A 24,742-nucleotide genomic window follows, 5' to 3' on the forward strand; every position below is an offset into this window, starting at 1 on the left:
TGAAATGAGGTCCAGGACCTGAATTTCCTGCCCCCAAACCCAGCATTTTTCCTGCCATGCATCCTTCTCTGTGCAGCTGCACCTACCAGCCAGCTCAGCTGCCAGTGGCGGAGCGTGCAGTGGGCCAGCGGACGGGGTGGTGTGTCGAGAGCACGCCCCGTGGGTGGGTGTGAACTCTGCTTAGGGATGCAGTGGCCTGAGAGGGCCTCCCCAGCAAGAGGCTCCAGCAGGACGGCCTGCAGTTGACCCCACCACTGGAGGCCTGCACCCAGGAGAAGCACCCTCATCTCTCTCAAGTCTGGCCAGTACAAGGCTTTATTGCTGGGCACAAGGAAGACACTTTCCAGGCACCTACCTTAACCACATGCTGCAGTGAGCAGAACTCCCCAGCGCCACTGCCCAAGGGCCCGGCCACTCACCCCAGGGCTGGCATTTCCATATACGAGATCTTAGGTGGAACACACACGAGCATCTAGTGGTTACAGATTTATTCTTTGTATATCAGGAAATGTAACTACCACATCAACGTGTGCTTGCATGGATATATCGCAGAATACAAGGCTAAAGTTGGAAGTGAGTAAAAAAAAAAAGTGTGTTGACGTAAAGAAAAAAATAAGGAAATAATAGAATAGTAGTGGTCCTTGGTTACAACAAAAATTGTGAGGTGGTGAGTGCCTAGAGTTTGGGGCTCGCTGCTCTATGCTTGGGGCACGAAGGCGTGTTCTGGGCTGAGGCCCCAAGAGGGTCTACAGAGAAGCTTTCCAAGGCACTTGGCATCATGCTGTCAGGGCAGCCTGGGTGGGGGCTTCAGTGGGATGTGGTGGGTGGCATGACCAGCAGAGCTGACGAGACCTGCCCGGGCACTGTCCTGCTGGGGGCGCGTGTGTGAGCGTGACCGCGTGTGTATGTGCACGACCTGAGTCAGGGCTGCGGGAGGAACACACCGAGCCCCTCGACCTGTTGCCCAGCAGCTGACAGGCACTCGGTCGATGTCTGTTGAGTCACTTTGGCACCCAACAGGAGGTGCCAGGAGGGAGGGAGGCGCTGACGGGCCCGCGTATCCGGCTCGCCTCTCCAGCCCCTGCCGCGCAGGCTCACGCCCAGGCCTGGGCCCCAGCCCTGCTTCAGTGTGACACGTCCCAGAGCGGGGAGCTCCACGGCCCTGTCACTGCCAAGTCACATTCTTGGCTATTTAGAAATCAAAGGGAGACGTTTCCTACCATCCGAAGAATCCTGTTCCCCATCATTTAAACCTCAAGGTTTCAAAAAAGCACTGTTTAAGGGATCTTGGAGCTTTTCTCCAACAGCTCAGTCCTGCAAGACAGAGCTGGTCCCGGCGCCCCTAGCAGACAGCTGAAGTCTCAATGCAGGATGGCCCTGGAAATGGGGGTTGGGCCAGAGCTACAGGGCTGGGAGCTCCAGGTGCCACGCTCAAGGCACAGAAGCCTTCCCAGGGCCCAGAGGGGTAGGAGAGGTGGAAGGTCTGAGCGGTGCTGTCCATCAGCCACCCCCCTCTGAGCTGGGAGGAGGCCCGGGTGGCTCAGCCCCTTGCAGCCTGGGCAGAGGCGCAGGCTGGTCCCTGTTGATGAGTGTTGGAAGGAAAGTGTGCAAGAGCAGGTCAGGAAGGGACACTAAGGCAGGCCAGGTCCCCTGGCGGGGGCTGGTAGGCGGCTCCCTACCCGCCACCCAGCGGGGCGCTCAGCAGCAGCCCGCGGCGCTCCGCTTCACGTGGCACGGCTTGCAGAAGAGATGGTCGTTGAGCGGGTAGCAGCCTTGGTCTGTGGGCTCCACTGACAAGAGGATCTTGCAGTCCTGCGGGAGAGAAAAGCACAAGAGCATGCACCCCCAGCCGGAGCGCCCCCAGCGGGTGTTTGCTGGGTGCATGAGTAGGATAAGCGCGGCTCCTCGTTCCCACACTGCCCCCAGTACCGTGGGCTGGGCCTCCAAGGGGAGAACAGGACAGGTACGAGGAGGTGTGCAGCCACCTGGGGGCGCAGGTGACAGAGCAGAGTCTGCTGAGCGAGGAGCTAAGGACCCTCGGAGTCCTCAGTGGAAGGTCCCTGGAGGGATCACGGGCCGCTGGGGTCAGAAGGGTTCCAACACCCACCCAACAGTCCCACGAGAGCGTAAGCGCCGTGAGGCAGGAGACGGGACCGGGACTGTTGACTGAACAACGGAATCTAGTCCAGGCCCTTCATTTTACAGACTGGGAAACTGAGATGTGGGGCGGGGCGGGGCTTGCCCCAGGACACAGTCGGTTCCAATGCTGGGTGTGGCCAGGGTCTCCAGGCTCAGGGTTGAAGGGTCTTGGCTCTACTGCCAGTTTCTTAACTGGCACTTTAATAGCTCCCACTTCTCTCTCTCTCTCTTTTTTAAAGATTTGTTTGTTTATTTTCCCCCCTTCACCTCCTCCCGCCCTGCTGTTTTTGCTGTCCGTGTTGTCTTCTCATCTTTCTCCTCTAGGATTCACTGGGATTCGATCCTGAAGACCCCTGATATGCAGAGAGGTTCCCTGTCAATTGCGCCACCTCAGTTCCTGGTTTCTGCTGTGCTTCACCTTGACACTCCCCTTGTCTCTCTTTGGATGCATCATCATCTTGCTGCGTGACTCACTTGCACAGGCGCTGGCTCACCACGCAGGCACTCACGCAGGCACTGGCTTGCCACATGGGCACGCTTTCCCTTCTTTTTCACCAGGAGGCCCCAGGGTTTGAACTCAGGTCCTCCCATATGGTAGGCAGAAGCTCCATCACTTGAGCCACATCTGCTTCCCAGTTCCCACTTTTCAGATCACCAAAGGATGGGGATTCAGGGACCAAACTTTGCCAACCATCACCATTTTGCCTCAAGTCAGTGCCTCACCTGGTCATTTGCTGGAGAGTAATAATGGAATAATTAATGTACAGAAACCCAGTTCAGGGCCCAGCTGGTGCCCTTAGGAAGCACATTGGTCTCTCAAGTCACCAGGGGGCTGGTACCCGAAGAGACAACTTTGGGGTCACAGGAGGCCATCCTGCCGTAGTAGGGATGCATTCCTCCATCGCCAGCTGGGTAGGGTGCCTCGTGTGTCTCTTCTTTGCAACTCCACCTTGAGTCTCTCAAGTGGACCCCGAGTCATTTAATTCCAGCATCCTCACTGCTGATAAGACTCACGTGTTTGGCATCCTGAGAGCATGACATGCCAAACCTCAAGTTCCCAAGGGGTACGTGCTGACCTCTCCTTAACAAGAATCAAGTGCAGAAAACACCTTGGCTGTGACCTAAGCTTTCAAAGTCTGCAAAAATGCTATGGGGTGGCCGAAAGCTGGCTAGACCTGGCTTGACCAAGTCAAGATGGAACCACTTTTCTGAGCCTCCGTTTTCTCATCTTAAATGGAAATAACAAATCCTACCTCACAGGACCATTGTTAGGATTTAAATAGGTGATATATATGAAAGGACGGTAAAAATATAAAACACTGCACACATGTAAAAAGTATTTCCTTTCCAACATGTGCATCACAAAGTAAGGCAGGAAGGTAAACCATTCCAGCGCACGAAACCCATTTCACTCACTGGAGAAACAGCACCCCACATCCACTGCAGGTTGCCGTGGTTCAGGAGCCTTACCTTCGGAAATGTAACTGCCAGAGTCCAAATTCTGACTTCCGGCAGCAGCCTGGGTTAACTTTCACAGTAGCCTGAGTCAAGTTTACCAAGGGCAAGGCAGGAAGGGTAGATTTGCTCACTAGCCAGGCTCTGAGAATGCTAATCAGCCCTGGACCTTCTTAGGGCTGGTGTGATAACGGCATTTGAATTTCGTCATTGTTCTTTCAAGCCGTCTTATCAGCCAGAACTTGAACTATTACTAATAAAGACAACATAATTGTGAAGCAAGTTATCAACTTCTCTACCAAGCTCCCTGGCCAGCCTCAGTGAAATACAGTCTTTTGGGTCCACTATCTGTTTGAATGAACCTTTAGAAAACTGCTTCTCTTTTTTGTTGCTTCATCTTGCTGTGTCAGCTCTCCATGTGTGCGGCGCCACTCCTGGGTGGGCTGCCCCCTTTTTCACATGGAGTGGCTCCCCTTGCGGGGCGTAGTCCTTGCGTGTGGAGCTCACCTACACAGGGGTGCCTGTGTGGCATGGCACTCCTTGCACGCAGCACTGCGCATGGGCTGGCTTGCCACATGGGTCAGGAGGCCCTGGGTTTGAACCCTGGACCCTCCATATGGTAGGTGGACGCTCTATCAGTTGAGCCACGCCCGCTTCCCCGAATGAACGCTTAGAATTCCCCATTGGCTGATTAAGAGATTTGCCCTGGGATTCCCCACTTCAATGACACCCCCAGAAGTTGCCACCAGAAACTTCAGTGATGTTGGGGGGTGAGAGTGGACGGGGCGGGAGAAGATTCTTGGAGCCTCCCCAGAAGGACTGGCTACATAATTTGTGGGGTGCATAACAAAATGAAAACATGGGCCCCATGTTCAGAAATTAGGAATGTCAAGATGGCGGCAGCAGAGTTTAAAGCAAGCACAGGGCTGTGCTCAGCGCAGGGCCCTCAGTGACACCCAGGACATTTCTTGCAGGGACGACTACACCAGCTTCTAACTAGCTTCCTCCTTCCCTGCAGCCAGAAGTCCAGACCCCTAGCCTGGCACGCAACATCCTTTCCTTCTCTCTGGCTCATCGCTAACCATATCCTCCAGTACAATGGATTCCAGTCCCAGGCAGAGACCTCTACTTGCTCAGCTTCTCCACTTTGCTTGTGCTGCTGTGGCTTTCCATGGGCCTGTTCCTCTTTCTGGACTTCCTTTCTCCTCTCTGAATAGCTGGCCAACTCCTATTCATCCTTCAAAACCCAGGCTAAGCATCACCTCCTCTATGAGAGTGCCTTTCATTCTCCCAGGCTTGGTAGACTCAATTACTGCCTTCTTTGCTCCATAGCTGATGTTAAGCATACCTTCTGTAGCACCTGCCGCTGGAATGGTGGGCCCAACATGGCCCATCCAGCATCTCCTTCTCCCTTCCTGTTGTCACAGAAACCCCTCCCTGTTTCAGATGGTCCAACCTCCGCGGCCACACGGTGGTCAGTCATAGCTCCAGTCTCTGGCCACAGTGATTGGCCTTGAAGGGACATGCGGCCCAAGCTCAGCCAATCAGAGTTCTCCCTGGGCATGTATGGCTTCCTTGAGTGAGTGACTCTTTCCCTGGGGTTTCTAAGAGGGGACGATGAAAGCCTGGGTCATCGGGGGGCTTGTGCCACCTCCCCCTCCTCACAGAGGGTGCCAGCCCGAAGCAAGAGAAAATGAGCAAACACACACAAAGGGCCGGACCGAGAGGGATGGAGGGAGAACCGTGATGACAGCTCATGAGCTCCTGGCACCCCCGCCGGCCCTCCCTCAGCCAGCCAAGGCCCAGGCCTGCAGGAAGCAACGGGAGTTAGGTTTCTGTCGCTCACAGCCCAAAGGGTTCGGACCAGTAGACCGTATCTGCAGCCATTTCCATCCTCTCGTCTGTAAAGCAGAGACCCCGACTTGTTCCTTCCCGTGGCCCAGCCCCCAGCCCAGGGCCCGGCCCACAGCAGGCCCACTGTGTGCCTGCTCAGTGAGGCTCGTGCAGCAGGCGACAAAGGACACCCAACACCCTATCGTTCAGTCGTCGCAGTTCCACTCACCTCACACCTGTAGCAATTCTCATGGAAATTTCTTCCCATGCACTCGATTTTGAAGTCATCCTTCCCATCTCGGGGGATGATGGGATTCTCACAGATGCTGCACATGGGGGCGAATTTCCTAGAAGGAAAAGAAACCCAGGATCTGGAGGCGTTCACACCGATGACCACAGAAATGAGCTGTCAGAACTCGCCACTGCCAAGAGTTCCCTCCCAGAGCTGTTTAGACCCGTTGCTAAGGGACGGCACCTGGAGCTACAGCCACCAATGTCTACTTCTTGCTGGCAAGAGCGGCTGGGGAGCCCTGTGTGACTAGGCCCGGCTTCCCAGGTACGGTTAGCTTGAGCCTAGGAAGCGAGTGGGGGAAGTTTGAGACAGCAGAGAGCTCTCATGGGTGTTCAGTGGCGTCGGGCCCCATTTCATTTGTCTTGCAGTGTAAGTCACTGCTTTTTTTGCCCTTCCCTTTCTTTTCTTAATTGGCAGGTCTATCTCGCCCCTTGGGCAGCGAGCAAGGACTGAGAGGACAGATGCCCAGTCTCCCAGCTCCCTGTGTCCCTACAGCCCAGCAGGCTGAGAGGAGGTGCTCTGGTGTTGGGCCAAAGAGCAAGTTGCAAAGTGCAGCAGATGGGGGTTTGAACTGCAGCTCCAGCACTTAGCTGCTGCGTGCCTCAGTTTCCACATTTGGTAAAAGGAGACCTTTAATAGCACCTCCCTGCCAGGATGGTTTTGAGGATGAAATGGGTTAACTCAAATAAAGAGGCCGGCCCAGTGTCGGGGCTCGAGAAAGGGTTGCCGCAAGCAGGTGCACGGTGAAATCCGGGGTGGGTGGCTTAGGACGACCCCGACTAGGAGGGGAGGATCTGGGGCCCAGTCCCAGCACTGCACTCGGGTCAGCTCCTTGGTTCTGCCCGAGTCCCAGCCCATCCTCCACCCAGCGCAGGGGCCCCGCTTGTACCTATAGAAGTCATCCAGGCAGTACACCTCGTTCTGGCTGTCCAGGGCGAAGCTCTCGTCCCCGATGCAGCGGGTGCAGGTGACGCACGTGAAGCAGCTGGGGTGGAAGGCCCGGCCCAGGGCCCTGACGATGTGCTCCTGGAGCGCCTCCCCACACTTGCCGCACTTCTCCAAGGTGTCCTGGGACAGAGGCTGCTGCCTTAGAGCCCCACATCGGGCAGCCCACCCCCAGCCACAAGCCCAGGAGGCCCCCGGGGCAGAAGAGGGGCTCACACTCACTTCCAACGGGCTGAGCTCGGTGCTGTATTCCTGGCTTGCGGCAAGAAATTGCCCTGAAGGTACTACTGCATTTTTCTGTTACTGGGGCATAATCAAGGCTAATGGGTCCCATAGGAGAAATTTCTCTTAAACCTCAAGAAAAGGAATTTCCAGAGGAATTGGTGTACCTTTATCTTATAGATGATACACATTGAAACTGTTTTTCCTTTTCCATTTGGCAACTTGGAAGCTCAGAGCCAAATGAGCCAAATTCCTGCTCCATTTTTAGGAACCAAGATAGGTGTATTTAATTGCACATTTTGGGGTACTAACTTTCCTTCTGACCTCATCTCACATATTCTAATTTCATTTTCCTTCTGTTCTGATTCTTTCTCTCTCTCTTTCTTTTCTCTCTTTCTTTCTCTCTCTTTTTTCTTCATTTTCTTTTAAATGTTACATTAAAAAAAATGGGGTCCCCATATATCCCCCACCCCCCTGTTCTGATTTCTTTACATCTCTTGGTATTGTATGCATTCTTTTAAGCTGGCTCAAATCCCTTCTGGTATAAAGGATTTTAAAAAATAAGACGAGGGAGGCGTATTTGGCTCAAGTGATCGGGTGTCTGCCTACCACATGGGAGGTCCAGGGTTCAAACCCAGGGCCTCCTTGACCCGTGTGGTAAGCTGGCCCACGTGCAGTGCTGATGCACGCAAGGAGTGCCGTGCTACGCAGGGGTGTCCCCCGTGTAGGGGAGCCCCACATGCAAGGAGGCGCCCCGTAAGGAGAGCCACCCCACACGAAAAAAGTGCAGCCTGCCCAGGAGTGGCGCCACACACACGGAGAGCTGATGCAGCAAGATGACAAAACAAAAAGGACACAGATTCCCGGTGCCGCTGCTGCTGACAAGAATGCAAGCAGACAAAGAACACACAGCAAATGGGCACAGAGAGCAGACAACTGGGAGGTGAGGGCAGAGAAGGGGAGAGAAATAAAAAATAAATCTTTCAAATAAAAAAAATAAGTAGATTCCTGAGGGGGAAAACAGGCTTTCCTCTAATTCTTCCATCGTTCCCCCTAGACAAGCTGTCTCTTCTCCTCCCAGCCTGTGCTCCAGCTCACTTTAACCTGATTTCACCCCGACAGTGTCCTAGGGCTCCTGGCACAAGGTACCTCACACTGGGTGGCTTCAAACAACAGAAACTTAGGCTCTCACAGTCCTCGAGGCTGGAAGTCTGAAATCCAGTGCTGGCAGGCCCTGCTCCTCCCAGGGCGCTGGGGGCAGCGCCTCCGTGGCCTCTCCCACTGGCAGTGGCCCCGGGCAGGCCTCGGCTTGCAGCAGCTTCACGTGACTGCCTTCTCCCTGTGTCTCCGTCTTTGCACGGCCTCCTCTTCTCTGTGTCTGTGTCCCCGTGTCCCTTTTCTTAGAAGGACACCGGTCCTTCTGGAGTTAGGACCTCTCACCCAATATGGCCTCATCTTCCTATTACATCCGCAAAGACCCGATTTCCAAACGCAGTCACGTTTTGAGGTTCTGGGTGGACCTGGGTTTGGAGGTGCACTATTTAACCCGGTTCAGATCGGAGGGGTGGGGGTGGCGTCTCCCCTCCCCACCCCGCCGCCTCCTGCTCAAGCCTTCCTCCTGACTGCTCCCAGCTGTAAGCTCGCCCTCACCCTCGCCCTTCCCTCCCCGTGTGCCTCACCCCTGCCTGGCTCTGCAGAGGGAGGCTGGGAGAGACATCTCTCACCATCACACCGCCGGGGTCAGAGGGCTGGAGTGCTGGGGCCTGATTCCCTTCTCCTCCCCACAGTGCCTCACTGCTGTGGCTGGTCGGGGGGCTGCCAGCGGATCATTCTCATTTTTCTGGACAGTTCCAACTCCAAATATTCTAACCCCCCTCCCCCAATCAGTAGCTTTCAAACTTCAGTGTGCATCAGAATTACCTGAGACACTTGTTAAAAATGCAGATTGCCCAGTGCCACCAGTTCAGGTGCAGGGAGGAGGCCATGCGCACCCAGGTGAGTCGGCGCCGAGCGGCCTAGAAGCACACTGAAAAACGCCACCACAGACCATCGGAGCTGGAAATCCCAATACTTCAGCACGGAACTAGCTCTCCAGGCTGCTTTGGGTATGCAGAAATGGCACAAGGTTCCCTGTTAGGACATGCTTTGGGGACCTCGCAGCTCCAGGTGAGATAGTGGCAGGACCCTGGAAAGCTCTAGAACTTGACAGGGGCCAGAGGGAGGGTCCTGGCTCCACTACGTCCTAGAGAGGGACCTTGTGTGGTCAGCTGAAGAAGGGCCTCCAAAGATACCCAAGTCCTAAGTCCTCAAACCTGCGGCTGTGCCATGTGGGAAAAGAGAAGGCAGGTGTGGTTAAGGGTCTTGAGAGAGGGTGCGGTTATCCCGGACTCGCTGAGCAGGTCCTAAATGCCACACAGGTGTCCTTCTAAGAGGGAGGCAGAGGGAGACTGGACCAGAAGAAGGAGATGGGCCCACTGAAGCAAGATGCTATGCTGCTGGCCGTGAAGAGGGAGGAGGGGCCACACACCAGAGGCTGCAAGGAATGCAGCTCTAGGCGCTGGAGGCCACCGCTCTCCCCAGAGCCTCCGGATGGAGCAAGACTCTGCCCACACCTTGAGTTCAACCCAGGGAAACTGGTTTGGGACTTCGAACCTCCAGAACTCAAAAAAGGATACATTTGTGGGTTGCGTTTTTTTTTGAAAGATTTATTTTCATCATCTGGCTGCGTCAGCTCTCCGTGTGTGCAGTGCCATTTCTGGGCAGGCTGCACTTTCTTTCGCGCTGAGCGGCTCTCCTTACGGGGCGCGCTCCTTGCGCGTGGGGCTCCCCTACGCGGGGGACACCCTTGCATGTCATGGCACTCCTTGCGCACATCAGCACTGCGCATGGGCCAGCTCCACATGGGTCAAGGAGGCCCGGGGTTTGAACCATGGACCTTCCATGTGGTAGATGGACGCCCTAACCACTGGGCCAAGTCCGCTTCCCTGTGGGTTGTTTTTTTTTAGGTACTGGGAATTGAACCCAGGACCTTGTACCTGGGAAGCAGGCGCTCAACCAATGAGCTACATCTGCTCCCCTCATCTGAGTTGTTTTAAACCACCAAGTTTGTGGCAATTTGTTACAGCACCCGTTGGAAACCAATACGCCTTGGCTGAGCTCTTCCCCTCGCTGGGCCTCAGCTTCCTCGACTGTGGAATGGGTCAATAGCCCCCCGGTGCCCGGCACCCAGAGGCCTGCCACGGGGCTTACCTGGTAGCAGGGCTCGCAGAGGGGCCGGCCGTCCTTCTGGTAGAAGCTCTGCCCGGCCAGCTGGCGGCGGCAGGTGCGGCACGTGAAGCACTGAGCGTGGTACTGTCTCTTCATGGCCTCCACGGCCAGCTCTCGGGGGGACACGGTCTTGTGGCAGAAGGCGCAGATGTCTGGGGTGGCGGAAACGCAGGCCATCACCAGCCCCGCCTGAGGACGGTGCCCAGGCACCACCGAGAACGCCCAGAGGGCCCCCGCCTCAAGCCCCCGGCATCTGTGAGTGTCGCCTCTGCTTCCTCATCTCACGGCCACAGAGGGTCAGGAGGAGCATCCAAAAGGAAAGCGGAATAGCAGCTCTGCCCAGCAGGGGGACAGAGCGGTTCAGAGGTGAGGGGTTTTCTTGTTTGTCTGTTTATTATTATTATTATTGCAATAATGAAAATGCTCTAATAATGATTGAAGTGATCAATGGATAGCAGTTATTATACTAAATGCTGTTGATTGTATACTTAAGATGAATTGTATGCTTTATTAATAAGTATCAATAAAATTGATTTGTTTTTTAAAAGGAATGTGGGGGGGAGTGGATATAGCACAAGCGTTTGAGCCCCTGCTTCCATGTGTGAGGGCCCAGGTTCACCCCTCGTACCTCCTAAAAAACAAAAACAAACCCATGAAAAAACCAACTCTCATGGGGAGTGGCTGTAGCTCAGTGGTTGAGCACCTGCTTCCCACGTGCAAGGTCCTGGGTTCAATCCCTGGTTCCCGGAAGCTAAAAATCAAGACGGCGTATTTTATAACCCGCTGGGGAGAAGACCTTTCTAGTTATAACATAAAACCCAGAACCCAGAAAGGCAAGGACTGATACACTTAAACACACAAAAATAAAATTTTTACTATTTCACTAAAACCACCAGAAGCAAAGCCAAAAGACAAATGACAAACCTAGGAAAAAATATATGAAACTCATGGCTCAGGCAAAGAGTTACCTCCCCACCAGGGTGAAACTTTGCTTTGCTCACACGGCGTGGCTTACACAGTGCTTGGTATGTGGCGAACATGTAACAGCTGTTAAGAGAGGGGCGCTCGGTGCTGTGAGGCTGTGGGGAAATAGGCACTTGGACACCGCTGGTGGCAGTGTAAATCGGGACAGCAAATGAGGGCGGTTTGGCAAAAGCCATCAGAATTACAAATGCACCTATCCTCTGACCACAGTAATTGCGCTTCTCACAAATAAACTTGCCGACAGGAAAAAGGACCCAAGTGGAAGGTGATTCAGCTCCACATTATTTGGTAGAGCAGAAGCCATGCCAAGTATCCATCAATAGGAGACTGGTTGAATGCGTTAGGGTGTGTCCCTGGTATGCCCCAGGGAATACTATAGAGCTGGAAAGAAAAAAAAAGATGGGGATATAAAATGTTGCAGCTGCTGTCAAAAACAGCGGGCAGTTTCTCAAAAAGTGAAACACAGGATTGCCGTATGACCCAGCAAGACCAGAACTGGGTATACACCCCAGAGAAATTAAAACAGACTCGAGCAGATACCTGTACACGAACCAATGTTCTCAGCAGCATTATGCACAAGAGTCAAATGGTGGAAACAGCCCAAATGCCCATCACAGGCAAATGGATAAGCAAAGTGTGGTCTATCCACAGATGGAATATTACTCAGCTGTAAAAAGGAATAGAATGCTACAACATGGATGTACCTTGGAAACATTATGCTACCCACAGTGAAAAATACACCAGACACAAAAGGCCAAATATTACATCTAAAATAGGCAAATTGAGAGAGACAGAAAGTAGATTAGAGGCAGCAGACCTGGCCCAGTGGTTAGGACGTCCGTCTACCACATGGGAGGTCCACGGTTCAAACCCCGGGCCTCCTTGCCCCATGTGGAGCTGGCCCATGCGCAGTGCTGATGCGCGCAAGGAGTGCCGTGCCACTCAGGGGTGTGCCCCGAATAGGGGAGCCCCACGTGCAAGGAGTGCGCCCCGTAAGGAGAGCCACTCAGCACCAAAGAAAGTGCAACCTGCCCAGGAATGGTGCTGCACACATGGAGAACTGACACAAGATGATGCAACAAAAAGAAACACAGATTCCCGTGCCGCTGACAACAACAGAAGCGGACAAAGAAGAAGATGCAGCAAATAGACACAGAGAACAGACAACCGGGGTGGGGGGAGGGGAAGGGGAGAGAAATAAATAAATCTTTAAAAAAAAAAAGTAGATTAGAGGCTCCTAGGGGCTCGCAGGGAAAGGGGATGAGGAGCTAGTGTTTCATGGATACAGTTTCCATTTGGAGTGATGAAGTTTTAGTAATGGGTCATAGTTCCAAATATAGGAAAATGGGATTTCTAACAAAAGAAAACAAAAATAAGGAGCCACTATGTCCTGAAGTGGAACAAGCTGTAACATGTACTAAGGAAAGTAAACAAAATGTCCTCAGGAAAGTAAGCACACAGAGGTTGCTACCATTTGTGGAAAAATGGGAGGAGGGACACATTTGTTTTTGCTTTATATGCACAAAGTACCTGTGGATAGATAGGTGAGACTTTAACAGCAGAGGCAGCCCAGATGGAAGAAAACTGGGTGGTGCAGGGATGGGGCAGAAAGCGACGTTTCTTATTTTGTACTTTGTGAGGATGGTATATCAAAAAGAAGTTAAAGAAGTGAAAAAAATCAAGGCTTTTTTTGCTATCATAGCAAACTTTGCTGATGAATATTTAAATGGTTTTAAAGTTAGAAAAGAGAGAAAGGTTACGGCGGTCCCAGTGCAGCTGGTGCACACAGACGAGGCCCACGCGGTGTGAGCCGGGCAGAGCCTGGTGGTCCCTGCTCCCCAGCCCCCACCTGGAAGCCCGTGCTGGCCCCTGAGGGCCCTGGGAACCAGCCTGCAAGCTTCTGCCCTGGGCCCATACCTGTGGACGCCACACGGTCAGGGAGGCCGACGGGCTCTTCCGGGGGAGGCGGCAGCTCCTCGTCCGCGGGCCCGAGGTGCCCAGGCTGAGGCCGGAGCGGTGGCCCGTCCAGCGGGGTCTGGAGATGCAGAGCGGGAGTCAGGAGAGGGGTCATCCAGTGGGGAGCCCCCACTCAATCAGCCCCGTTGTACAGAGGAGGAGACCGAGGCCCTGAGAAGCTAGTGACCCACCCAAAGTCCCTCGGAAGGAAGGGGACGGTGGCAGGGGTGGAACCCAGGCCTCCCAGCTCCTTGTCCTGGGTTCCCGCGTCCAGACGAAACCACTTCCTTCTTGTAAGGAATCTCCTGGAATCTTTTTCTTTGGACATCGTACTGACAGGGACTCAGCCCTTGACCCAGAACCTGGACCCTCTCTCCCCTCCCATTTCCACACTGGCCTCTGTTAAAATCAGAGGACTAAAAAGGTGTTTCCTATGCAGCATGAGGGATTTAGGTTAGACACAGGGATATGCCTTCCTCAGAGCAGAAGAGCAGGCCTGAGGGGGAGGGGGCGTGGCTCGCCTTCTCTGGGGCCCTGGAAGAGCTACCCTCAGGCAGAATGGACCAAATGATCTCCAGGCTGGAAAGGTCCAGAAAGCCCTGACCTTTCCTCTTCCACTCCCCCCGCGGACCAAGGGGTTGGCAGTACCTGGGGAGGGGGTGGGGGTGGGGGTGGGGGCAGGTGCAGCTGCTCTAAGTCCGAGATGAGTGAGGCCCCCGCCGGGGCAGGCAGCACCTCGTCTGGAGGAGGCAGGTATGCAGGGGGGGGCGGCGGGAGGACGTCCAGGTCGGGCAGCGCGTCCTCACCGTCCAGGGGAGGAGGAGGAGGAGAACACCCTGCAAACAGAGGGGAGGGAGGGTCGGCCAGAGTCTCCGCAGGTGGACAGAGGAGGTGTCTGCTTACCCAGAAGGCCATACGACACGGTGGCTAAGGCTCCAGCCCAGGGTCACCCAGACCTGGGTTCCAACTGTGACTCTGCCATTTACCTGCTGTGTGTCCTTAGGGAAGAGGCTTAGTCTCTCTGAGTCTCAATTTGCTCAGCTGGAAAATGGGTAGGAATCGCAACTTAGGGATGTTGCAGTAATGGGCTTGGCACAATGAGGACACATGGTCAGAGCTCAGAAAACGGTCCCAGTCAAAACCCTCCTCCAAAAAAGTGAAAATTTAAAAATGAAGCAAAACAAAAACACCCTCCTCCACCAGGTGCTAGAGTGCTCAGACTCCCCTCCTAGAAGCCCTCGTTAGGATACCAGCATAAGCAGCCACTACGGTACGGCCCTCAAGGTGTGGTCTCTGCCTCAGCCGCTCAGCCTCACCTGGCAGCATAGCACCTGGGAGCTGTGGGAATGCAACTTCTCAGGCCGGGCCAGGCCTGCAACATCAGAAACTCGGGGTGGGGGGGACAATGCCTCCAGGGGAGGCTGATGCCCCTCCAGCGGGGAAACCCAGCCCTAATGGAATCACGGGCCCAGGTAGCCATCACCAGTGTTGAGCGCATCAGGCGAAGGGGGCGCGCCAGAGGAGGATCCTGGAGGTGGCCCCTAAAGCCGCGGATCAACCTTCGCTGACACGGAGGGCGAGGGGTCTCCTGACGATATGCTACAGGAATTTAGGGCTTATGAAACGTTGTAGCCAAAGAACAACAACAAAACGCCCCCAATCTAGTAGGTCTCTAGAGCTAATTTCCATTCATAATAAATATGGAAGCCGGGGAGCAGGTTAAATGAGACCACCAGGAAGTAAAGGAGCAAATCCAGCCTTCTCTAGCGCCTGACCCCTATTTCTGCAACAAGTCAGTGGGGGAGATAATGAGAGGGGCCTCCCCAGAATTAAGAGACTTGAAGGAAAAATGACCACATACTACGTAAATATTTGCACTGCCCATATGGCAGCTGTCAGTCACGTGTGCCTACCGAGCACTAAAAACGTGGCTAGTCTACAATGAGATAAGCTGTAAGACAGTATTTAAAAAGAATAAAATATATGACAAATAACTTTCATATGGATAACATGCTGAAATGATCATATTTTTGATATACTGCATTGTATAAAATATTAAAATTAGTATCACTTTTTTCTTTTTCTTTTCAATGTGGGTACCAGAAAATTTTAAATTTTCCTCATACGGATTGCATATATGACTCACACTATATTTTTATTTGACGATGCTGATATAGACCTTATTTGGACCTTGATTCAAAGAATTAATCATCCCATTTAGTTCTCATTTTGTAGATAAGGAAATTAAGGTTCAGAAAAATTAAGCATGCCACTGAATTACATAGCCCAAAGGAAAGATGAGCCATTATTGTAAACCATTTGTTCCTTTACAATCTAACAGTTAAGACGTCTTTTAAAGACATTCAGGGAAAATTAATTCTGGACAGAGGATGAGGTAACTGCAAGCATTCTGCTAATGTTATTAGGCGTGATTAGGGCATCCAGGCCACGTTTAGAGATGTCCCCTGAAAAATAAGGAGCCACCATGTCATGCTGACAAAATGCTTCAGCAAAAAAAAAAAAAGTGCAGGCTGGCTGAAGGAAACGAGGCCAAAATCTTGCTCACTGTTGAATCTGGATGTGAGGTACACAGGTTTCCTCGTACTGTTCTCTCTACCACTGGGTACATTTGAAAGTTCTCTTTTAAAATTTATTTATTAAAACACACACACACAAGCAAAACACACCAGCACCTCCGCAGCCTCACTGCTGGCACGTGATGGCCAGCACCTCTGCCTCACAGGTGTCTCGCAGGTGCCTCACAGGTGTCTCGCAGGTGCCTCACAGGTGAGCCGCCGACAGGCTGTGCACAGCCACGGCCGCACCTGCTCCACGCTTCCGTCCTGCAAAGTGGTTCTCACAGTGCGTGCCCACCACCAGCAGCAGCCTCGCCGGGGAAGGCGCAAGAACTGCCAATTCTTGGGCCCTGCCCCAGACCTGCTGCCTCAGAAACCGTGGGGGCGAGGCCCGCCAGTCTGTGTCCAAACAAGCCCCTGGGAGATGCTGACGCGGCTAAAGCTCTAGAACCAACCCCTGCCCCGATGAGCGGCTCTGAGTCAGGAACCGACTCACCGAGAGGCAGAGCTGAGCCTCCCAGGGTCCTGCCTTAAGACTGCAGGCAACTGGCTGCGAAAGTGGCCACGTCCCCGGAGGCCAATCTCAAGAGAGGGAAGCAAGTGAGAGCTGGGGCTGACACGCGAGACTGGAGGGACTGGGGAGGGCGTGGAAAGGGAAACTGAGCTGAACGGCAGAAGAAGGGAGAAGCCAAGAGAACAACTGACTTCTGAGTACGAAGGAGATGGTGTGGGGGTCTCGTAGGGGGAGAGAAGGAAAAGGAGGATGGCAGTTTCTACGGTGAAAGGGCTAAAGAAATCCTCATGGACTAGCACTGGAAGAGGCATCTGTGACAGCCTGCAGTGACGGGCAGGAGGGGTACAAGGTCCCCGGGCTCCGGGGGCACTGCCAGGGCCAGCTTTTGCATTTGTGCTGGGATCAGACTCCTGACCGAGCCACACACCTGGAACCTATCTCACTCCAGAGAGGCTGCACCCCAAGGAGCCTATGAAACTTCAGGCTGACGGACGAAATGGCTTACCGGTCACACCCCGTTAGGCCACCCTCTCCTGAGGAAGAGCTGCTTTGTGCTTCCACACTCCTGGGCCAGGAAAGTCCTGGAAATTTTATGACATGAAGCAGCTGTGTTCCCGGGATTTGTGGTCAGGAAGGATAGAGGAATTTAGGAGGGTTCGACATCATGAAGCAGAATGGTACACACACGTCCACGCGCCCTTCTCCCAGCCTCTCTGTGGCCTCCAGTCATTGGCCTTTCCTGTTGGTCCCTAAGCTGTCCCTGTGGTGATGGATGGACAGGGCAGCCCTGGAGCTTTGGACCAGCGGGACGCTTGACCAGGCACCACTTGGGGCCTCAGCTGCCGTCCTGGGCTGGCCTCTCACCTCTGGCAGCTAATGCCCGGCCAGTGCGCCGTGCCCCTGTCCCAGGCCCCTGAGCTGCACCCTTCCCCGCTTCTACCTACCCCAACAGCTGAGACTTCCCAGGGGGCTGGACCCAAAAGGCCCCCTGTGGCCAAAGCAAAGGGCTAGCTCAGACCACAGGGCCAGCGGGAGGTAAAGCACAGCCCGTTAGGAAGAATCCATCTTGTGACAGGCTCGTCACGCACATGACCGAGGCTCCAGTTTACAGACCAGACAATGAGGCCCAGAGAGAGGAAGTCACTTGTCTCAGATCACACAGCCGATGAACGGTGGGACCTGAGAGAAAACAAAACCACCTTCCGGCTCCTTCCACTTGCCCAGCTCGTTCCTGCCGTTTCCTCTGCCCTGGGAGCCCCACCTCCCCCTGGCCGGCTCCATCCTGTCACTCAGGGCTCAGCTGATGTGTCACCTCCTCCGAGCAGCCATCCTGACCACCTTGTAAAAAGGTGTACCTCCCCACCTCTTCATCATGTTTCACTGCTTTATGGCACTTGGGTTAACCGGACCTATTTGATATTATATTTTTATTATCTGTTTCCCCCACTGGAACACAGGCTTCGAGCAGGCTGGAAACCTTGTCTCTCTTGTTCATCTCACCAGGGTCTGGCTCAGAATATTAATAACAGCAGGAAGCACATTTAGCACTTCCTATGTGCCAGGCTCTGTGGTAAACACTTTATAAACATATTAACTCATTTAATTTGCGCAGTGACCCACTGAGGTAGCTAGTACCATTATTCCCATTTTACAGATTAAGAAACTGAGGCACAAAGAGGTTAAGGGGCCTGCCAGTATCACAGAGCCGAGAGGTAGAGGAGCTAGGATTCAAATACCAGGCACTTGGGTTCCAGGGTCTGCCAGGCACAGAGTAGGTGCTCAATAAATATTTGTTGAATGAATGAACGACTTCAGAACCTGCTCTTTTCTCCCCATCTCGGAGCTGCCTCTCACCTGGCTCCCTGCCAGGGCCCTTGCCCTCTTACCTCCATTGGAGAGCTGAGGTGGGACGACTGGCACAGCTGCCACCACCCTGCCAGGGGGTGTCCAGGGGCCCGGCCTCCCCGTCAAGCCAGCCCCGGGGGTCTTCGTGGGGGCGGGGGCCTCCCAGGGGCGGCCGGGCCGGGCCTCGCAAGCCCCCCGCCTCACTTCCTCAGCCACAGCCACACCTCGGCGTGGGGGCGCCAGGGTGATAAAGACGGACGAAGCCACCCTCTTCTCCGGCTTTGCGGCCATCATCTCGGCTCCTGCAAGGGCTGGGGAGAGAATGGGCTCAAGCTCAGTCTCGGGCAGGTCCCGGGGTACAGGGGTACGCTCCGCCCCAACACACAGAAGGCCCCTGGGCCACGGAGCCTCGCTCCCCAGAAGAGGGTGCTGGGGTGCGGGCGGCGGAGGGCAGGTGCTCCCGGGTGACCTGGCAAAAGGACCAGGACCCAAGAGTCCTGGCTGCCCTTCCCCCCACCGCACCTGGGGGAGCAAAGGGCGGCCCTGCCCCGCTCACCTGCTGACCAGCTTCCTCCTCTAAGAGCAGGAGGAAGAAACAGCGCCTCCCGTGCCCCACCCCCAGCCAGCAGCCGGGCCCAGCTCCCAGCTCCGGGGCCGGTGCGCAGCCAGCCGCCCTCACCTGGATCTGGATCCTCCCGGGAAGGCCAAGGCCCCCCCCCGCCCCCCCGCCAGGGCAGCAGCATTGCGGAAGGGCAAGTGTGGGGGCTCAGAGCCCCAGGGCTGGGGCCCAGGAGGCGGAGAGGTGGAGAGACAGTAAGAGCTGCCACTGACCACGGCCTGCTCTGCGCCCCCACTGCCCTAGACCCCCACCAGTTGCGGGGGCGCAGGGGCTAGGATTATCTATCCCCACGCAGCAGGTGAGGAAATCAAGACTCAGAGAGGTGACGTCCCGGGCCCAGGATCCCACAGCAGCAGAGCCGGGATTTGAACACAGGGCCCACGCACTGGGCCACTTTGCTCTCCTGCCCTCGCCCAGCCCTGCCCACAAGCCAGCCTCAGAGGGTGCGTCATCCTTGCTTGGACCCCCTGCTCCACTGCCAATCCAGTCTTGAAGACTCTTGCCAAAATCTCTTGACCCACCCCCTCTCTAACACGAGGGCCGGGTTCAGGCCTGCCACCTTCCCCTGATGGCCTCCAGTCCCACCCTGTAACCCGGCCCCTGGAGTGATCGTTCTAGAGCATCAACTTGACTGTTCTGCCTTTGCTCAGAGCCTTCCATGGCTCCCTACTACCTTCAGGATAGAGTCCAAATTCCTCTGGCTTCAACCTCTCTTTTGACCACCAGGGACCATTCGCCCTTCCCGGTAGGTCTTTCTCCTGACCTGCCTGGGAGTGTTTTCACCGCACCCCAGCCACAGGGTGAATTTCAGCCGAACCTTAAAGGCCCAGTTCAAGGAGCACCTCCCCCAGGAAGCCTCCCCTGACTGCTGACCCTCTCCCCAGGGGAGCTGTCCTCTTCCACGGGGCGCTGACAGCCCCATCACAGGACACATCACCGCCTGTCCACGTGCCTGCCCCTGGCCCCTCCACCATGACGCGCGTGCCTGCAGCTGAATCTGCGTTCTTTGGCTCCAGGGACAGCTCAGCTGCAGGCACCAGAGCATAGAGCCGGGAGCAGGGCAGCGCCCACCATCAGGGAGGGCCCATTTCCCAGCTCTGGGGTGGTTCCCGCAGACAGTGCCTCTGGGGCCAAGGCTGAGGTGCAGCCCTTGGGTGGGGTGAGTCAGCCACACCCAGCTCAGATCCTCAGGGGCACCCAAGGCTTGCACCCAGGAATAAAACATGCCCTTTTCCTCTCTCACCCTTTTCCGGCTGTGCCATCCACTCAGGATCCCAAAGCCCAGCCCCTGGGGACGTGGGAGGAGAGTGAATTTTGAGAAGCAGGCCGGTGGGATGGAGAGCCCCCCTTGGAGCCCGAGGGACCCCCGAAGGCTGTCCTCCACCTATTAGAGTCCACCAGCACGGGGCAGGGGCGGGGCGGGGAGCTCTCCGGTGCCTGGCAGATGATAACAGTAATAAAAACAGTAACATAGGCACTCGCTGAGAAAGGGCTTGCTGCGTGCCAGCAACTGTGCCAAGTGCTTCCCGTGCCTCGAAACGCACCTGATTCCTACCCCAGCCCCAAGAAGGCCCACGGCGCCCCACTTTCCACATGGGCCACGCCAGGCCCCGAGAGATCTGGCAACCGGCCCAGGCCATGGACGGCAGACTTGGAATTCTGACCCGAAAGTGCCCTGTCTCCTAGGTCCTGAGAGGGGCCCCCAAATTCTCCCCCCCAGAATGGCCTAAGCCGGTCTGGGGACCCTGTGGTCAGTGCCTTCTGGGCTTGTGGACCTGCTGGACGTGCCCTGTGCCGCCTCCGCAGCCTGCCCCGACCCGCACGCCACCCCAGGCCACCCTTCCAGGAAGTCAGAGCTGCCTGGGTTCTCAGAAAATGTTACAGGCAAATCTCAGCGCTGATGCCAGATGTTCACAGCTGGGCAGCCCCGCCCCTCCCAGTGGTCACTGCAGGGACTTCAGGTCCCCAGGGAGGGACAGGGCTGGGGATTTTCAAAGCCCATCCGGCGGGCGCGGGGAGGGAGTGGGAGCCCCAGATCCCCCTGGAGGGGAGACTGTGAGACGTTCCCTGTGGGAGAGCCTCCCAGCCGGCCCGCCCCAGACCCGCTGCCCCTCACTTTTCCTCCCGGAGAGGGCGGATCTGAGATCCAGTTGGGTAAGCAGAGAAAGTGGGAACAAAGGGAAGGAAAGTCATTTCCTGTCAAGAGGAAGGAAGGAGGCTGTGAGCCAGCCACCCCCCAGCCCAGCTCCAGGCTGCAGCCCTGGGGCAGGGGACAGGCTGGCTGGGGCTGGGGGGCTCCAGGGTTTCTGGCAGAGCCCTTCTTCCCAGCAGCCCCAGTCCTATGCTTCGCACCCCCCTCAGAAACAAAACAAAACAAAAGCCAACAACTCTGAACCACTTCGGAGCTTTGTTCTTTATCGCCCTAAGAAAGCAGTTCAGGTTTGGGTCTGGAATTAAACTTTGCTGGGGGTGGGACTGTGGCCCTCTACAGGGGACCTTGTAGCCTCGGGGAGGGTGGGGGTTTCCGCTCCTCTCCCACCCCAGATAAGCGCAGGAGCCACACCGAGCCGAGCTTCACCTCTTTCCTGCTGGGTGACCCTAAGCGGGTCACTAGACCTCTCTGGGCCTTTTTTTTTTTTTCCTTCATAAAAGGACAATAATGAGGTCTGTCCTGAAGGAATGCTAAGAAGATAAAAGGAGACAGAGCGCTCAAGATCTTGAGGTGCAAAGAGAAGGATCGCTGGCTATTTCGCTCCTCGAGAGGAGGGGGGACGGACTTCCACCATTAGCAGGAGCAGGAGCCCGGCCGCGGCCCCGGCCTCTTCCCGGGTGCTCAGAGCTGGGCAGCCGGAGCCCGACCGCCCAGATCTCCCCGCGGGCCACGCACCTTGGGGACCGCCCAGCCCCACCCTTGCCAGCCCGCGCCCGGGGCGGGAGGCCCGGAGGGGGCGGCTCTGGGGCCCCTCCTTCCCCAGCCCGAGCCCGGAGCCCCCCGGGGCGCGCGAAAGCCCCGGCCGGCGGCCTCCCGCGGACAGCGGGGCTTCGATTCGACCCATGTGCGGGACGCCGTCCTCTTTGTGCGGGAGCTTCCGCCCCGCGCGCCCCTCGCGCCCGCGCCGGACCCCCGGGAGGGCCACGACCCCCGCCACTGAGCCCTGCCCCCGGGCCTGGCCCCCACCGCGGGGACAGAGGCCGACGGCAGGACCCCCTCCCCGCCCCCCGCGCCCGCGCCCCGCACGTCCCCGCCAGGGTCGCCGGGCTCCGGCCGCCCGCGCTGTCACCTGTGCGGGGCCGGGCAGGGACCCAAGGGCAGCCCCCCGCCCCCGCCGCGTCCCGCTTACCTGGGCCGCCCGCGCCCTGGAGGCTCGACCCGGGGCGGCCGCGGCGAGCAGGAGCGGGAGCCGGAGCCGAGGCGCCTCCGCCCCTCCGCCCTCCCCGCCCCTCGGCTCCCTCCGCCCCGCCGCCCCGCGCCGCCTTACCATAAAAGGTGAAACTTGCGGGGAGGGGGCCCTGGGGTCCCCGCGGGGCGGAAGCGGCCCCTACCTGCCCCCCAACCTGCCTGGCCGCGCCCCGCGTCCTCCCTTTGTTCCCTTGACCGCTCCTCTCCCCTCTGCCCGGCCTTTGTGCAACTCGAGGGGTCGTTACCCCATCCCGCCCCCAGGCCCCCTGGGTGTGCCGCTCCACTGCCCGTTCTGGTGCAGGGTCTGGGCCTGGGGTCTCCCACGCTCCAAAGGGTCAGGGGACCCGGTTTCTACGGCCACTCATCAGCTGTGGAGGCAGTCACACCACCTCCCTGAGCCTCAGTTTCCCCATCTGTAAAATGGGGGGAGCCTGCCCAGGTCTCCGTGTTGGCCTGAGGCTGAAAGAGTGTTGACAGCAGGAGCACACTGCCAGGGGACAACGCACTGGGCTCTGGGCTTTTCAGGGAGTGCCCCTGGGTGGGGTCTCAGAGATGCCCCGTGGAGCAGGTCACCTCGCTTCACTGTCCAGCATAGGGGTCCCAGTGGCAGGGGGGACTGGCCCCTGCAGGAGGCAGGGCCAGCTGGCAATGAGGACGCCTGGCTGTGAGCCAGGCTCTGTTGCTGTCCCTCCCTCTGTCCCCTGGATTTGCCCCCTCCCTCTGGCAGGAGTGCTGGAGGAGAAGAGCAGCAGAGCCCAAGCTCTGGGGCCCAGGGTGGCGCAGGGATGGGCCAACTGGTCCCCTGAGGCCTCGACATTGCTGGGGAAAGGAATCTGGGTCTGGTTCACAGGCAGGCAGATTGTTCCTCTGATTAAAGCCTCAGTGGGTGAGGCCGGGGAATGCTGGACCGGGGGCCACTGGGCCCTCCCCTGCAGGCTCTACCGTGACAGTGGGGCTCTGGGGGATGGGCAGTGCCTGGACCCCTGTCCCAAACGCCTCCTTCCACCTCCCTAAATGGCTCGCCCCCTGCCTGTCAGCCCCTCCGCAGCCCTTTCCCATCTGATCGGCACAGACACTCCAGAACAGCAGCTGGCTTTGCTAGGGGTCCCCTCTCGCTGGTGCCTCGGAACCCCCTTACGTTTAACCCCCACCAGAGCCCTGTGCGGGAGGCCTGATCATTCCTGCTTCACAGTTGAGGAAACTGAGGCTCTGTGAGCCTCCAGGCCACCCAAGAGGCAAGGGCAGGGCTGGGATTCAAACCCAGGGCAGTGGTGCCCTTGGGTGCCCTGCTCGGCTGGCACCAGGGGCAGGGAAGACTTGACAGCTAGAGGCCGAGGCTCAGAGAGGCCGCGGGAACCGCCGAGGCGTCTACCGCGGCAAGTCGAGATTCGAACACGAGGCTGCCTGAGCCCCAGGTCGATGCGTTACCCCTTAGTGACATGGCTGCACTCTGCAGCACTGTCCCCATGTCCTCCGCAAGAGGTGCTGAACCCAGAGTTGGGAAGGAGCTTGGGAGAAAGAACGTGATCCAGGGGGTTGCAGACACTTTTCAACTGTAGAAGTCACTTTCCAAGTGACTTCTGACTCTGAGGCTCGTTTGAAACAGATGAAAAGGTGGTCTCATTCTCCCCCAGGCCCACAACACCACCGAGCCCCCTCACGGCCCCACTCTGGGTAGAACGATGAGGCACAGGGGGGTTGGATCTGGGGCCTTGTCCAAGGTTACGCCCCTCCGCGTAGGATGCAGGCCTCCCACGTCTGCTCAGGCCTGAGCGTCTTGGGAGGCCCAGGGGGCTGCCAGGGTCCCGCTGCCACCACCCACCTGCTGTCTAGCAGCTCTGGCTGCCTGTCCCCGCTCCGCCGGTGCTGCTGGCTGGAGAAGTGCATCCCGGCCCAGGGGCCTCCAGACCAGCCCAGGTGTCACGTCCTTGATCAGCAGGTGCCAAGCTTCCTGCAATGGAAACCCAGGAAGTGGGCTGGATGAGAACACACGCCCTTTGTCTGCCCGCTCCGAGGCGCTGCGCCCTCCTCCCGCCCTGCCAGGCCCAGGCCACCTCTCTTCCCTCCCCAGAGGGCCCCGGGAGAGGACTCAATTTCCAGTCTGGGTTGCAGGAGCTGAGACCCCTGGTGGCAGGTAAGGGGTGGAGAGAGGTTGGGGGAAAAGATCCAGGGAAGAGGGGACATGGGCTGCTGTCCAGCTGCTGGCGAGAAGGGCACTACCACGACTCAGCACACCGCCTGCCACGTGGGCACCGGCCAGCCACAGGCCCTGTGCTCCTGGCGCTCGTGGGATGGTGGGCAGCTCGGGCTTCCGGCAAATGAACACAACGACCGGCTGGGGCAAAAGGCACTTTGAAGGGGGGAGCCAGGGACAGCGGCAGGATAAGGTGCTGGGGGACATGGAGGGCTTCTCAGAGGAGGTGACCTTCCAGCTGAGACAAGGAGGAGCCAGTCATGAGAAGAACGGGGTGAGAGCACCCCAGGGAGAGGGAGGCAGGGGGACATCCGGACAAGTTACTTCCCTCTCTGAAGGGCCGTTGCCCCACCTGTAATGCAGGGAGTGGAACTAGCTGCCCTCGAATGGGGACACATATCTTTCCCTTGCAGAACTGTTGGGAACAAAGGCACGGAAAGGGCCCACCCAGGGCTGGCGGGTCCCAGAAGCGGTAGCAGTTGTTGTTATTTCCACATCCCC

General features: G+C 56.9%; 1 protein-coding gene across 2 annotated transcripts; it reads right to left on the reverse strand.

Moving 5' to 3' along the window:
- Positions 1-473: 473 nt before the first annotated feature.
- On the reverse strand, positions 474-23,997 carry FBLIM1 (filamin binding LIM protein 1). Of its 2 annotated transcripts, none has more exons than XM_058304343.2 (8): positions 23,870-23,997; positions 18,070-18,339; positions 13,742-13,929; positions 13,055-13,172; positions 10,136-10,305; positions 6,609-6,787; positions 5,657-5,774; positions 474-1,812 (listed from the first exon to the last, which is right to left on the reverse strand). In XM_058304343.2, exons 2-8 carry the CDS (start codon positions 18,320-18,322, stop codon positions 1,699-1,701), a joined length of 1,140 nt encoding a protein of 379 aa, XP_058160326.1. In that variant the 5' UTR covers positions 18,323-18,339; positions 23,870-23,997; the 3' UTR covers positions 474-1,698. The 2 variants fall into 2 exon arrangements, with proteins under 2 accessions (XP_058160326.1, XP_058160325.1); XM_058304342.2 differs by lacking the exon at positions 23,870-23,997 and adding an exon at positions 21,989-22,070.
- Positions 23,998-24,742: the final 745 nt, after the last annotated feature.

The sequence above is a fragment of the Dasypus novemcinctus genome, chromosome 9 (assembly GCF_030445035.2).
Source record: "Dasypus novemcinctus isolate mDasNov1 chromosome 9, mDasNov1.1.hap2, whole genome shotgun sequence".
In the NCBI taxonomy this organism is placed as follows: Eukaryota; Metazoa; Chordata; class Mammalia; order Cingulata; family Dasypodidae; genus Dasypus; species Dasypus novemcinctus.